This window comes from Hypomesus nipponensis, chromosome 7 (genome assembly GCF_054491055.1).
Source record: "Hypomesus nipponensis isolate SF chromosome 7, ASM5449105v1, whole genome shotgun sequence".
In the NCBI taxonomy this organism is placed as follows: domain Eukaryota; kingdom Metazoa; phylum Chordata; class Actinopteri; order Osmeriformes; family Osmeridae; genus Hypomesus; species Hypomesus nipponensis.
In genome coordinates, this window is record NC_140367.1 from 6,914,230 (window position 1) to 6,930,715 (window position 16,486).

The window sequence follows — 16,486 nt, forward strand, 5'->3', positions numbered from 1 at the left end:
TGCCGTCCGACAGGCTCCTCCAGCTTGTTTAGCGTTTAGAACGCCGGGAATTGTGGGCCGCCCCTCGATGAAAAAGGATCCAATTAAACCTTGTGACCCAGATAAGTCAGTGGTGGTAATGGGGACTGCTGTCCCATTACCCAAACTGGCGCTAGCATGGAGTACACAACCCATTTTCTAGAAGGTACACACTAGAACCTATGTACACATACTGTACAGGCATGTACATGTAGCGACAGACACACACACACACACACACACACACACTCCTTACACACGATACGTGTGTGTTACAGTAGGTACACTTCCATGCATGCACACACACTGCAGCGGGCCCACACACACACACACACACACAACACACACATTTGGTTTTGTTCGAAAAGTACCAACCATGCCAACACAAGTGGGTAGGGTTTGAGGGCATCTATGTAAGGCTTTGGCATCTGCAGCTTCTGCCATTCACTAGCTTTTCAATTCATCCAGTGTGATGGTGTTGAGGGTCGACAGGGCCCTTCGATACACTCTAGGAACCCACTGGACAAGCAAGGAATAGAGGACAGTGGTGCACCTGCTTTAGGGCCCGCTTGTTAACATGCAAGGTCAATGTGCCGGCCACTTCCAGACTACTTCCAGTTTGTGTTTATGTCGTGTCTGACAGTTGACAATACCCGTGAACTGTGCATCACACTTGAAAAAGGATGGAGAATGTGGGGACACATCAACGGGATGAGACGGGTGTTTTCAAATTACAATGAGGCTTCACTCTTGTCGAGCTAATCCTTTCTGGAGAGTAATTTTCTGACGAGCAGTGCACCCTGGGATATCAGGCTCCTCTTGCCAAGGTTTCCCCCAGCCTTCCTCCCATCGCTCTACCACGCACACACACACACACAAACAAAGCCATAGGCAGGTCTCTTGCATGGGGTATGTGTGTACTAGAGGATAACAGCAAACAGTGAAGAACTGCATTGACAACCACAACAAATATTGTAGTAGGAGGAAGGTAGGGTATTGTGTGTGTGAACCTGTTAGAGTGTCTGTATAAGAGAGAGAGATGAAGATAGAAAAAGAAGTCGAGGGGATGCTTAGCAATGTGCCCTTTTCCCACGCCTCATTAGAATAACTGGGGCTTCTTTCAAGTTAGAACAATGGTCATCCCGTCACTCATAGTAATGCATGCAGAGAAGCCAGCTACCGTTGTGCAGGCTAACCTGCCAAGGCTGAGAGGCGGGAGACCCAGCGTTTGGCTCCAGATCGCATTATACTAATAGAAACTGGAGGAGAGGATAGGCTGGTCAGGACCATAAGAGGCATAGCTAGAATTGCTCTCATTGGAGCCTGCTGAGGCCGGCCACTCCATCTAGCTAATGCGTGCTTTATATTGTACAGACTAATGAATGCTACTGAAGCTTCATACTGTATAGGCTACCTATTGCCAGCTATTTCTGTACAGTCTAACTCATCCTAGCTGATAGGCTGGCTCTAATATGGTGTGCCAGGTGGGAGATATACATACATAAAGTAGGTTTATGAGGAAAGCTTATGCATGTACAGTTAACATCTTTGTTTGTGGTCGGTAAGACTTTGATAGAGCATTTGGTTGCAGATCTAGAGGTTACAGGTTATATTTCGCCACTTTGCATAACATTGTCTGCTTAATGAATACATTCTTGTTCGTTTTTCAAACCGCAGAATACCAATGTGATAACAGCATAGCAGAAAACTATAACTAATCCGCAACCAACTGGCCCGGAAAACTCGCAGCATTTACATACTAGGAGCGTGAACAATGCTTTGCAAAACAAAGACAGGGAGAATTATCTTCGGTCGCTGGATAATAGAGAACAGTTGCCAACACATACATATGCTATACTGTAGAGCCTCTACTGTCTCTCAGTTTGAGATAATTCATTTGGCCAACCATGTGTGCCAATGGTGGGTGGCTGTGTGAATAGGGAACCTTGAGTTAATTACTGCTGGTCACAACACTCTTCAACAGTAGTCTTTCTCTTCCGGAATGACTGGAGACACATTCCATTGTAATGACAGGAGAGGTGGCTTTCATTGGGAGAAAGAGGGATGGGAAAAAATAAATTGAGACAGAGACAGAGAGAGAGAGGGTGAGACAGGGAGAAAGACAGAAAGGAAGGAAATGAGAGGAGGGAAGAGCAGAAAAGGGAAGAGCAGAGCAGAAGAGAGGCGAAGAGAGGAGAGCTTGGATTATCTTAAAAGCACCAAAAAACAGATGTCCTACTTCAGAGAGAAGTATGCAGGAGAGACAGGTCACACACTCCCTTAACCTCAGTCTAATTACTGCATACCTTCTGTTAAACAACACACAGTCTAAACAGAGTTATAGAGTGAAGGAATGGTGCCAGTTATAAGAGCGGTTCATCTGGCTCACTCGTTCCTCCTCAATATCATTATTATTTTCTTCAGTGTCTGTTTTATTGCCAAGTGTGGAATACCCCCCCCCCCCCAAACACCACACCCACTCCTCTCTTCTTATAACTGGTAGAAAAGCATTCGGCACAATCTCCCATCCACCAAACAGTATGACTGAGTTGTATCCTTCTATAGGAACACTGGAAGCCTGGAACACTGGAAGAGATCCTAAAAATCTGAGCTATGCGATATTCATCATCTGAGAGACCATTTCCATCATGACTGATATTGAAGCTGCAATGCCTAAGGTGTAATACCGGACAAGGAAATGACTGCCCCTCGAATCTCTGTGGGAATCAATATGCTTCTTATTGAAACAAGACACCAAAACATGTCCACTTACAAATACAATACATGACTTGCGTGGGCGGAACATGGTGAGCTTGGTCTCATCACTTTGCCATTCATGGAGACAAAGCATTCAGTGAGACAAAGCATGCCCACTGTGCCATGACAGAACTACAGCAGGGAGCCACCTTCCCTGGGACTGATCATTGGTTGCTGCCCGGGTTTGCTTTGACTACTGGTGTCCACACAGAGCTCTACAAACAGTGCTGCACAACAGAACTGCATACCTGAGAAGAACACATAGGCCATGCCATGGCCCTCAAGTTCATGGGAAGTTCAATGAAAAGCCATTCCTTCTGACTTTTGGCCATGGACGTTTAGTGGAGATTAACGCCATTCCTTGTTGTCGGATGTTTGTAAGGGGCGGTGTAAGTGCAGGATGCTGAATAAATGACTGAGATGATGGGCTTCTTCTGATACTAGGAAGATATACCTCCTGGGAAAAGACCTGGGATCTATCTGACATGAGCCTTCATCAGAGCACCCATAATGAAGGGCATCTGGGAAAAGGCTTAGGCTTAGCCCTAGCAGCAAATACACCCAACCCAGCACGGTTCCTCTCGCTCTCCTTCTTTTGCCCAGTCCCTCTCTCCCCCTCTCCCCCTCTCCCCCCCTCTCCCCCTCTCACCCTCTCCCTCTCTCCCCCTCTCCCCCTCTCCCCCCTCTCCCCCTCTCACCCTCTCCCCCTCTCTCCCTCTCCCTCTCCCTCTCCCTCTCCCTCTCTCTCTCAGGATCAGGTCAGTGTGTCTTATTCAGTGCCAGGCTGTTTCTAAGCAGTTCTCTCCCCCACTGACTGTTAGGAAGCATGAGTAATGTATGAGAGCCCAGGGACAGCAGGGGTCCCCCTTCCACCCCAACCCTGCCCTCCCCCCATCCCATCCCCATCTTCCCCCTGCCTCTGGCCTGATTTAAAGATGCTGTGCACCTTCTGACTCTCCGTGGAAAAAAGGAAGGAATATGAAGCGAAAAAGGTGTGATCAAGAGGAAGAGAAAGGGGTTGGGGAGATTGAGAGATTGCATGTTTTTGTGGACTCGCTTTGGTCCAGGCTGAGGTGAGACTGACCTCTCTACAGGGAAATATGTAGAGGAAAGATCTAGGAGGGGTGGACTGAAAAGTATCTGAATAATGAAAGAGTATAGAATCTCTGTGGGGAGAGAGTGATAAAGATAAAAGGCAGTTCAGGGCCTCATCAATGTTCAATAAGACCAGGATAACAAGCTGAGGATACTTTATTGGCAGGGGGAAAGAATCCATGTTGCCCATTTCCACTGTTTCCATATAAAACCACCAGACCCCACAGCAAGTGTACAAAGTGAATAGAGCTGTACTGCTCAGGGTTTTAAGTCCCGTCCTCAGAGGGACCAATAGGATCCAGAATGCACAGCAGAAAATCAATGTTCTCCTGCATTCTCATTTTAAGGTCTCTTAAGACCTCGAATTGAAAGACTTTTACTCTGTCAGATCTCGATTCCCTTTGAATCTGCCGTAGCATACATACACTATCCCTCTCTCACCCTTAAATACACACACACACACACAGGTGAAGGAGTGCTTCAGTCCTAGTGTGGTAGCATAGAGCAAGTACATCCTCTTTGACTTGTGCAGATGCACAGATACCCAGACTCCCTAGTCTCTCCGGAGAGAATTGTTTCATATTGATTGCTCCGTTTTCAATGAATCAGCAAGAACCCTGCGTAGCCAAGGGAGTTTGCTGAATACTCTCTCTTTATATTTCTCTCCCTTTCTCTCCATCTCTCGTATTCTCTCCCTTTCTTCGTCTCTATCTCTCAGTTGAGGTTAGCCTCTGTTCACCCTCCCTGTTGATTAGCATATTCTCCACTACCAAACACTCTTTAACATGCATAGGATTTCAAAGCAGAGATATGACACTTTCCCCATACAGAATATGATCTTTGTCACTGCATTTCTGCTCTGGCCCAAAAAAAAAGTGTTATACACTGGCCAGGGTATCTACAAATCATTGGTAGGTTTCTGTCTATGACTCATATCATCACTAAATGATTCAGATTCACAATTCCTAGAGGTTTACACTTCTATAATCTACAATCAATGTCACGGTCGATTGGCATGGTTGTTTAGACAGGCAGCTTTGACTGGTTCTAATAGTGTTCATCCTGTGGGCCCAGAGTTTAGCCTAGCCAGCTCCTGCCTGCCCGGATAGCTTTGATTGGTGTTTGGGAAATAGAAATCTGATTATCTTTGGGAGAGAGGCTCTTTCATAATGTGTTCATAATAGCAATACGACAAAACAACAACATCAAGCAGCTTTTGGTGTGACCAATCACATTTCACCGTTGGCACGAGGGCCGCTTGATGACTGAATATCCCAAACCAGAGCCCCGCCTTGTATTCCTTCACCCCATCAAAATCCCTTTCCTCAGGAAGTGATCTTGTTTACACACCTGCCTCCATATCCCAAACTATTTAGCTAAATAGAATTCCATTTTGACACTAACAGGTCCATCACAATGGATATATGTCCTATAGGGCTTTCTTGGCAAGCATCCAACAGAGCGATGTTCATTACAGATACGATACACCTGGCGTTCCTAAACAGCTTTGCTGATGCTGCGGTTATCTGTGAAACTCATGTGACCCCGGGGCGTATGTGAACCTGTAGCTCCAAAGGCACGGCCATCTGTCAGAAGTGTTCTGTGGGGCAGCGCCGGCCTGAAGTGGGCTTGACACAGAGGGAGGGCTCACAAAGAGGAAGCTTGGGGTTCTGTCTGTTGGGATGAGATAGGACTAGTTTGGCTGAGGGGACGGTGGTCCGATTCGAAACGAGGGCTGCATTCTGAAAGCGTGGACACGGTTCTGGGTGGTGAATCAGACCGTTTGAGAGCGAATCCATCCTCATTGTGACACAGCCTGTGTTTCAGTGCTAAGGAAAGGTTGACATGTCTTTCCATTAGGACAGTATACCGTTTCCAAATATACTGTCCGTGTGTCCCGTGTCAGCCCACATATGACTGACTGAGCCATGGTTGGATCAGCCAGAGAGCCAGACACGACCTGACGTGTAGAAGGGGTGAAGGGCGTTCACAATAGCACTGGACCTTGCAGCTCTGTGAGAAGCTAGTGTCCTCTAAAACAGATGTGAACGCGTCCTCTGAGGATTCAAATGCATCTCAGTGAAACATGCAAAGAGAGCGCTCTGAGGAGACCACAGAGATGGGGCGAGGAAGCAGCCTCAGCATCACGGCGCTGCTGTCAGGTCGACGACAGAAACAACAGCTGCCGACTCACTCCTGCCTTCTCTACTCTCGGTTGCCGAGGTAACCGACAACACGGACGCATACTAACTCGCAAACACATGCTGTAGCGTCGCGCACACACCCGTACAGAGCAAGTCTTCGCTCTGAACCGTATTGGTATAAGTACAATAGAACACTTCACACCCACTCGACACAAACGTAAGCCAAAACTCAGTCCGTTGATGGATGTCGTGTCTTCATAGACACAGCTGAGGTGCATGGAGAGTGGAACAAACAAGGCATGGCTTTTGTGTGTGTGGAGTGTGTGTTTGTGTGTGTGTGCGCGCTGTATCATTCCCTCTCCCTGGAGGTCGGGGGGGGGGGGGAGTCAGACAGTGTAAAAACAGCCCACGGTAGCAGGATGTCCCCACCTAGCCTCTCTCAACGCACACCCCAGTCCCCCTAATGCACTGTATTATTGGAGAAACAGCAGAACAATAACCCCAGAACTACACTACTGGATGGCCTGAATATTTGTGTGTGTGAAACTCTGTGCGTGCGTGTGTGAGAGGAGGGGTATGGATGGGTGTGCGTGTGTAGGAGGAGGAAGAGGGGGGGGGGCTGTGTGTTTATCTCTATGTGTCTGTCTGCGCTTAGGCTTGTGTTGCTTCCTCTCTCTCTCTCTCTCTCTCTCTCTCTCTCTCTCTCTGCTATGAAGACGGATGGGTCTGACTCCACAGTGAGGGCACAGGGTACAGCACAGCGTACCTGGCCCTCAGAGCCCTCCCCCACAGGGACAGAGCACACTGCCCCGGAGAACACCGGCCAGTCCACTCTCACTCTCACACACATCAATCATGCAGTTACAGCAGCATGGAACATTGACCAAAGTCTGACAGACACTTCCCTCTCTCAGCAAAGCAGCCAGTTCCACTCCTCAGCTTAGCAGCCAACCCTCCCATAATAGCAGCTTGACCAACAGACTCATCCTCCTGCAAGATGAGACCAGAGCAAACGGCTCTCATCATGTCTTATGCTTGGTGGTGAAGCTATGATTGAAAGGTGAAACACTAGTCCAATGATCTGGTGTTGTGGTGAAGTATTTTTCCACAGAAACTGTAGCGGAGCCACAAGGGTACTGTATAGGATTGACCCCCCCGCCACCCTCCCTGCCCTCACCTTCAAGCCAGCCCGCCACCCCTTTCAGGCCGCGGGTGCTAAAGAGGGTGCCAGCGGAGTCATAGTGATGAGTCGCTCCCTTTTCTCCTCTCCTCTCTTTCTTTCTTTCTAACATGCTCTCGACAGGCACACTGTGGTCAAGCAGAAGACATTTTTTTTACAGTGAAACTCAGTGGAGTGTCCGGATGTTTCCTCCTTGTTAGATTGGCTAAGGTCATGCTAGCCTGATGCTGAGCTTGTCGCTTCAGGAGCGCTGGCCACTACAGCTTAATGAGTATTTCTGGCTCGGATGGCAAGCGCGCACAGACAAAGACTGCCTCAAGCTCAACCTGGAAATGTCTCGTCATACCTGGCAAACCCTCCCCTGTCTGGAAGAGGGGAGTCGGCATCTGTTTCTCCATTCTATAGTCAGGATTTGTATTTACACTCCCAGTACACACAACACCTCTCTCTTACTAAACTGTGGTCCGTATTCAAATCACAGTACATGTCAGAGCAATACAGCATTGCTTCCCTGTCCCATCCACTGTAACTGGCACTGGGCAAAAGGCTCAGCTTAGCATGTTAGGGAGATACCTGCTGTGTTCACTGTCCTTTGACTGCTTTGCCGGGACAGGCTTTAGGAGATGTGAGGAAGACTGGAAAGGAATTTGCCTAAGAAGAGAGTTAACAAACTCTCATCCCTACAGGAGGCCCACATACAGAATGTAACACATACAAACTCCATTGGAGCCACCGTCTGCAAGTCTGATTTTGTACACAGAATCTCTCTTCATTAAAAACCCAGTTGACTATCTCCGCTCACTCCATTAATGAGACCTTAATTGTCCCCCTCGTTAGGTATTGCAACAATCAGTTGTTGTGGAGATTCTAATTACATCCTGTACAGAGTTGATTGCTGGTGGCAATCTCATCTAATCTTTGCCCAGGGGACTAATAAAGACCTGATATTCGGCTCTGCTTTAGGCGAAGGGACCAGGATAGCACTACTGTACTTAGATTACACGTCATGAAAAATGCAAAGAAAAATTGAAGAGAAACGGAAATGGGGCAGTCGACTATGCTTAATCACACACACACACTAGGTCCATCTTTAGTATGCCAAACTGATACAGCGTAGAACTTGGAAGTGTTATTTCCATCGATGCCCACATTTGAAAAGGGTATGCTTTGTAGTGGGAGGGCAGCATACTGTACCATTGGCTTCAACCTTACAGAAGCATTAGCAACATGATTGAACAAGAAAAGTCAGATGTATTATTCATAAATGCCATGAACAACCTTTGCAAATCCAACATGCGTGTAAAGCTGGTCAGGTGTTTCGGCTAAACAGAAAAGACACTTTGACCTTTCAGTGCTATCTCAGTAAAAATATTTGTCGATAGTTCCTAGATCTGAAATAGAAGATAAAATAACTTGTGGGCTGTGGAGCATTATCTTATCTGAAAGCAGAACATGCTGTGGTTGTACAGAACTATTTTTATAAGAAATAATAGCATATGAGATCACAGATGCTGGAAAGATCAGGGTTACTCTTAATGGGTGTTGGTCTCTTGTCCATTTGCCATCTGCTTTAACAGAGGTATTCCTGTTAGCAGCACTTAGCTCAGGGGCAGTCTGTAATGTTTTTCGACATTAAACCACAACTGGAGTGTTCTGGTATTGATTTAAGTTCAGTCTATTGATAGCTTAGTTATGATTAGAGACATTACTGACCATGTATTTTGGGCATTTGACAAGGTATCATCCAACTGTCTAAAGGAAGTATATTGATTTGTGTATTTAAAAGAGAGACCTGTGTATGTGTGTACAGTATGCATACAAGCATTAGTAGATACACAGCCCCAGTGTAAGAGAGAAATTAATTAACACAAACATGAGAAAACGTCAACAGCTTGAATAATCACTTCAGGGATGTGTCTCAATCAGAGAAAGTGAAAAAGTGTCCATAGCTATATCTTTCATTTGAGAAAATCCCTTGGGTATAACGCCAGCGCTTGCCAGTCACACAAAGCACAGTGCCCAAGACTTTGATCCAAAGCTTTACTGGATTTAGCTGATTTTTCACCCCAAAGTGGAAAACTACAAATGTCTACCCTGCCTCCAATGTGAACGTCTCATACACAAGTTCAGAGCATGTGAACTCGCATAGGCCTATAGTTTCAGCAATGTTTGGGACAGTAATTGCGAATGAATGCTCATTTTGTTTTGAGCAGGTACAAAATAATGCGAGAATAAGGCATTGCATCCGGTCGTTCAAACTGTCGACCTTGCCTATGTATCCACGGAAACTGCAAGGTTTCAACACCGATAATTTGCTAAAATTAATTAGTTACTGAATTTAGCATGACATGACATGTTATTTTAACATGAGCCTAAGTACAAGTGTGCTTAATATTCATTAATGAGTATTAATGTTCCACATACACATGCTTGTGTCCACTACAGCGACCGCAGCGGACTGCGCGCGTTAGACCTATTAACCTGTAGTTAATTAGCTTTCACCAACTACTCAAAAGCGAATTGATGATGACCTTGACAGCAGTGTGGAATGTAGCCTACCTGACAACTAACAAAACTTTCCGTGTGAAAATAAAAACTCTCATCTCAAATCTTAAAACAAAGTGCCACACCCACATTTGGTATCTGACGCAAACGAAAGCTCCTGCCATTAAAACAATAACATAACTAATACCCTGTAAGACAACGATATTTGAATGTTTCCGTCGTGGGTTAAACTGATAAACAACCCACGACTGAAACATGATACAACTTGAGACATTTAACATAATATTTTACAAGACGATATCCAATATCCAATGCACTGTCATCGAACATCATCTAACCAGCCATCAATTCAATTCAACACTTAAAACAGGAATACACGGTTTGTTATAAAACGTGTCACAATTAACTCTTAAAGCACATAACTTTGTTGCACCTTGAGTACACTCAGCAAACAATGGTATAGCCCACAAAAAGAAGTTTTGGATCAAAATGCATTCAGCCGTTTTCAACTTAGGAGACAATGTAAACATTTACACATTATATTGCATTCAAAAGAGTGCATGGGGTCGTGCTTGCACAAAAGCAGGCGCGCCTTTGCAATCTGATAGCTTAAAATGATTTTATTTCGCAATCATTTGTCTCACCTTGTTTGACACACTTTAGGCGAAAGGGGTCTTTACAGTGTTTGACCACTGCGTGGACGTCCCTAATGGTCAATCCGGCCACAGGCGTATCATTGACCTCAAGGAGTAGTTCGTCTTGGGACAGTTTGCCGCTCTGGTAGACCACCTTGCCTGGTGTAACCTCACCGATGTAGGCAAACTGTCCATTCTCCGCGCCTCCTTTCAACTCGAACCCGAGCTCTCCTTCTTTATTCCTGCAAAAAACACTCTCGTGGACTTTGTTGGTCCAGTGGTTTTTCTTTTTCAGGTTTTTGGACATGGCTAAACAATTGCTTTCACACGAGAGCACCCATTCATTAAGTTATAGGTCCTGTTAGCGTCCTTAGTTTCGGCTCCCCAGCTAGATGGAGGATAGTTTCAACAGTCGCCAGGGGTAGTATCCATGTCAGCAAAGGACATACAGCAGCTGGCTCAGCCTGCGTTGCTGTACTGCGAGCAGCTCTACACAGTTACAGCCAACTGACCCGGATGTGAAGTCTGGAGGAGGAGAGAGAAAGGCTCTCCCAAATCCCAAGCTTTCCGTGGAAAGAAAAGGGGAAAGAAAGTAACGGTATTTCCACTGGCATACATACTGTAGTGACGCAGCAATTTCAGTCTGCATTTTTTGCGAGCCGCTTCAAACATTTGCAAGACATGGGTTCCTGCGTTTTAACTCTTCAGTTGTAAAACTTTGGCTACTCCAAAGTTACACATACATTTGTTCTCATAACAATGGAACAATGTAGTGGTCTAAAATAAATAAACAAAACTACAACTTGTAAACATTGAAGAAGAAAAACAAAAACATTATACAAGTCTGTAATACTCTATGCTGATAATAAAAGTAACTGATGACCTAGACTCTCAAACTACAGAGAAAACAGTAAGAAACAGAAGATCCTTTGTGTTGTCTCTTTGTTCTTTTAATAGTGCATTTCAGAGGGCATGCAGCTTGACAGTATTTTCATTGAATATTTTAGGAACTTTTCCTATTCTGGTTCTCAGTTTCAGGCTTCAGACTGTTGTGCATGTTTGATGACAGTATTTTAGGTCTCTTACCATTTCAAATGCAGTATTACTGACCGACCCCAAGAATCAGAATTAGATGAAAAGTGCAGTAATAGTAGTATTTGAAAAATAGACTACCTTTGCTATACCAGTTTAGATTATTATGTATTCTCTCGATACAACACATGTACATTCCTATAAACATTTCTTCTCAATATAATCCTACTTTCAACAATGTGGAAGCATCTCCTTTACTTTCTATTCTCCATCTACTTTAGTATACTTAATTCATTATGTATGAAATGACAAAGTTCATCAACATGCAAGCTGAGCGTAAAGTTTTAGCTGTAAAGTTTGAATAATGCCCTAGTCCTGCAAGCACAGAAACGACAGCTGAGAAAACAGCGACGTTTCGACGAACGTCTCATTTGGCGTCTTTGAAACACTTTGGGAACAATGGATGGACGCTCGGTCTTCTCCCTGGCAGTTGGAGATTCTCCCTGCATTCCAGAGGTGGGAGTACTGTGTCACGGAACGCCGGGAAACAGAGAGCGAGGGGGGAGTATTTTAACAAGGGCAGGAATTCCGTGGATGCAGTGTTTGAACAAGGAGAGGAATTCTCTGCGCGTGGCAAATTTGGTGCTGAGTAGCACTGACTGGCGACATGGGGAGGGAGAGGTTTGGGCTGGAACAACACTGTGGGATTGCCTATTAAGTGTGGCATGCAGGGTGGGCTCTGGCACAGTATATCCATGACTAAAGCGTGATGATTGTGTGTGTTTCGTGCACAAAATGTCGCCACACTGCCATCTCAAGCATGCCCACACATACACACATGCTTGCACACTGGAGTTAGATTTTATAGTAGTACATTCTGTGGGTTCCACTGTTTGTGGGACTGTGGTCTGTTACACTGTGACTTGATGTAATGATTATGACAGTGGTAATTTCAAGGTAATTAAAGCCAACCAGGACAAAAGCCGATGTCCTGATATTTTCAGTGGAGAACATTCAGTATTATGCAGAATAATTGGAGCTATTCTGTGTGTGGTCTTCAGTGTGGCCTCTAGTTGTGACATTCATCGCAAATCCATCAGTTTTCTTACTGTCCGTTTGGATGCTTGAGGTTGAATCTCTCACTATGGGATGGAAACAGAATAATTGAACAGAGCATGTTTGATCCAGATCCTCAGAAGGCCAAGGGGATACTAAAGGACCAGAGTGCTTTTGTATCAGTTGAAGGGTTTCTTTTTCCGCCATCTGCTTGACCTAGCTGCCTGTTGATGGTTCAGTCTCTCTCCCTCATGCCCCAAGGATATAGATATGCCAAGAGATGTGGGTATCACCCAGATGTAGTTGCCAAGTTATTACGGTTCTACTGGCAAAGACGCACACGGGCAAACAGACACACATACACCGTTTTCACACGTACACACACTCACAACCACACACATTCATACCCAAGGGGACGAGGAGCCTAGTCCTCGTGCTACAAAGACCGCGAAAACAGGTTGACGAGAGTGTCAGTGTAAAACAGCAGGGCATACGAAGCCTCAGCCCCTCAGTGTCAAGTGACAAATGAATCCGTTGCTACGTCTAATCTCAATGAAACACATGGGGGGAACTGTTATATTATTCATGTCTTTGAATGTGGCTTGCAGAAGAACCCTATTTTTGACCGATTCTGACTTAGTCTATAAAAGGAACACACTGAGGAGTTCCAGTGTATGTGCAGGAGACTGCTCTGGGTTCTGAACTGAGGGCCCCATAAGCCCTTCTGTTTGCTGAGCCGAGGCCCCTTGCCACACGCCGCACGACTTATTTTTAGTAGCGCCACTGTACTTACAGTGTGGGCCTTTGTGACAGGCGTCTCCTAGTCTTGGAAAAGGTGTGATGGATGTGAATCACCCTGACAACTCCTGCTCTTCCTCAACCAACCCCTCCCCCCACCCCTTCCCCATTATTTCTCCTGCTCTCCCCTTTCCTTCAGCATAGGGCGGCTCAGACCATGGCTGCAGTGACTGGAGGATATATTTAGGGGCTTTTACGGCAAGTGATTGAAGTCACAGCCTAGTTGGGGGCCAGGCACTCTGGAGACTCTCACTAAAACGCTCTGCCACCACAGGCCTGCTGGACATGAATGAGGACAGCCTCTACTCCCTCCCTGCATCCCTCCACCAACTCACTCTCTCTCTCTGCCGCCCTGCCTGGCTGCCTCTCTTAATCCTTGCATGTCTCCCTCTCTCTACGCCTTCTTACCTGCCTGTCTGCCTCCATCCCTTCCCTTCTGCCTCTTTTTCCCCCTCTCTCTCCGCCTCCCTCCCTCCCTCTCTGCTACTGCCCTCCGTCTGCTCAGCCCACTGTGAGATAACTTCCATTCCCCCGCCAGGTCTTGTTACCAAGTTCAAACATGGCTGAAGCAGTCTGAGAGCGAGCCTCCCGCCACTCCTGTACTGGAATCTTCTGCTGCTCTCCGTCCCTTAAGAGGGAATGCACACGCACACACACACACTCACACTCACACCAATACACACACACATACAGGCACACACGGCAGACACAAATCAAACAGCACAAAAACGCCACGAGAAAAAATGCTCTGAAATACGCCCTAAAGTTGCCCTTCTTAGACAGTAACCCTCATCTCATCTTTGACTTGAACCGTGAGGTGTTTATCTGATATGTACAGCAGCTCTCATCTGGAAACAGGAATCACACCACAGCAACAATAATGGCAGTCTGAGAGCCATCTGAGCTCAGGATCGATGCTAGAAAATCAAGCTCGGAGATCATCAGCCATCCAGGGTTGAAGAGGACAAGTTTTGACAGGTTAGCTGGACCGCAGACCCCGTCAGCTTGGCATTCAAACCCACCAGTCATGTGGTTTGAATGCCCAGTTGGTGTGTTTAGCATTGGCATCTCTCTGAAGCCAGATCTCTCTGTCTCCCTCTCTCTCTCTCTCTCTCTCTCTCTCTCTCTCTCTCTCTCTCTCTCTCTCTCTCTCTCTCTCTCTCTCTCTCTCTCTCTCTCTCTCTCTCTCTCTCTCTCTCTCTCTGTCTCTCTCTGTCTCTCTCTCTCTGTCTCTCTCTCTGTCTCTCTCTCTGTCTCTCTCTCTGTCTCTCTCTCTCTCTCTCTCTCTCTGTCTCTCTCTCTCTCTCTCTCTCTCTCTGTCTCTCTCTCTGTCTCTCTCTCTCTCTCTGAGCGTGGGCTGAGTGAGTGCCACGGCCAGGGCAATGTGATAGCTGTGAAGGATCGGGCGGCCTCTGGTCAGCTTTCCCAGAGGTCTCCTCTGTAGTCCTGTCACATAGGCAGAGGCCACTAAAGGCTCTCATTGATCTGGTCCTCAGGGGGCTCTCTTACAGACCTCCAGTCACGGATGCATCCTTGTCTTATATGACTACAGTACACAACACTGTATAGGATCCATGTCACTGCTGTTCATGAGGACGGGCCTCTTTAAGAGTCTTTATGGTTCCATGTCATAATAAATATTTATGATACTTGGACATTGATTACATATAGAGTGAATGACCGGAAAGAGGTGATTTGTGTTCAGTCTTAAAATCATGATGCCCAAGCATCCAAAACAGGACAACCAGACAAACGTTATTTACAAACCACACTTCAAAATAGGTGTTTTTCGAAATAGTCCATGACCTAGATATCAAACTTGAAACCGGCAAGACCCCAAAACCTCCGTTATGCAGCCCTCCCACACTAATCAATGGCACCCAGGTCTTGCTTTCTCTCCTCTGTGCTCCCTACATCCTCCCACAAGGCTTTTGAGAAGCTAACACCTCGCCGACCGTTCCACTTCGTCTCTGCCGCTCTGCCATCCCACATCTCAATTATTCATCTCTGATTCCTCATTTCTAAGTGCAAGCAGCACAAGTCACTAACCCCAGTCAATAAATATTTCCATTTTGCCAAGATTAGATGATTTCAGATGGCCCATATATAAAATCCTGTTTTTTTCTCACTGTAAATCTGTTTCAGGGAGAGTATGAAAGACACACTGGGATAGAGAGAGAGGGAGAGAGGGAAGGAGGGAGGGAGGCAGGGAGGGAGGGAGGGAGGGAGGGAGGGAGGGAGGGAGGGAGGGAGGGAGGGAGGGAGGGAGGGAGGGAGGGAGGGAGGGAGGGAGGGAGGGAGGGAGGGAGGGAGGGAGGGAGGGAGGGAGGGAGGGAGGGAGGGAGGGAGGGAAGAGATGCTTTAGTTCAACAGTGACCCCTACTGTCGAGTGCTGTTAGCCCCTTGCCTCCCAGCCTCCCTCCTTCCAGGTGCGATCAGAGCACAGCGTGTGTGGAGACAAGCTGAGAGACAGATGTGGGGATGTTCAGTATTCATACTGAATCCTTCCCTCTTCCCCCGGAGGACAAGACTGTGTTTACCGCCGCAACACTTGTCTGACTCTCTGTCTGTGTGTCCATTTGTGACGTCTGTGCCCTTATCTGTCTGTGGTGTTCTACATGGCTGCCTCACGTATGGAACACCCTGCTCCCACAAAACTCACTGAACCAGGGAACAGCTAATCCAGCCTAATCCCCACCTCGACCGTCCGTGAGTGACAGTTGTAATCCAGAGTCAAGGCCTGTCGCCGGGGGCCACCATCAATAATCAACTTTGCTTGACAGTGTCATACCCGCGATGGCTGCACCCCTGGTTCCTGCTGTAGCCTGGCCTGGCTTGGTCAGGCCCAGCTTGTCAACAGCACCACATGTTTTATGTGTCCTTCGCTGCAGTTAAGAATAATCACAGATTCCATGGTGCCTGAAAGATTTAGAGGCCTTCGCCTTCCGGCAGAGCCGTCCCTCACTGAGATAGGAGCAGCTGCCCGAGGCTGCCAACCAACATATCCATCACTCGCCTGTCCGAAGCCTCCCTCCGTCCCGCCCAGCTTAACCCTATTCACATGCCTTACAAGTTGCCGGAAATATTCATGAGATCCATTAAAATAACTAACTGTTCTACCACCAAAACACAGGGGTTGACTAGATTACCATCACTTTGAATATTTATCGAGGGAAGCGAAGATCAAAGAGTTTTCTGTGTGCAGCGAAGGCAAGGACTCGCACTAAGCTGTAGAAACACTAAAAACACAGTGGAGTGCGTGTTCG

At 46.7% G+C, this 16,486-nt stretch overlaps 1 protein-coding gene across 2 annotated transcripts in view; it reads right to left on the bottom strand.

The window, feature by feature from the left end:
• magi2a (membrane associated guanylate kinase, WW and PDZ domain containing 2a) overlaps nt 1–10,760 on the bottom strand; it is a 120,450-nt gene extending 109,690 nt beyond the window's left edge. The window contains exon 1 of one of the 2 annotated variants that reach the window (XM_084701117.1): nt 10,344–10,760. In XM_084701117.1, the coding sequence (XP_084557243.1) occupies nt 10,344–10,641 (298 nt within the window). In that variant the 5' untranslated portion in view covers nt 10,642–10,760. The remainder of the gene's footprint in view (nt 1–10,343) is intronic. The other variant, XM_084701118.1, reaches the window with a different exon arrangement.
• Between the last annotated feature and the right edge of the window lie 5,726 nt (nt 10,761–16,486).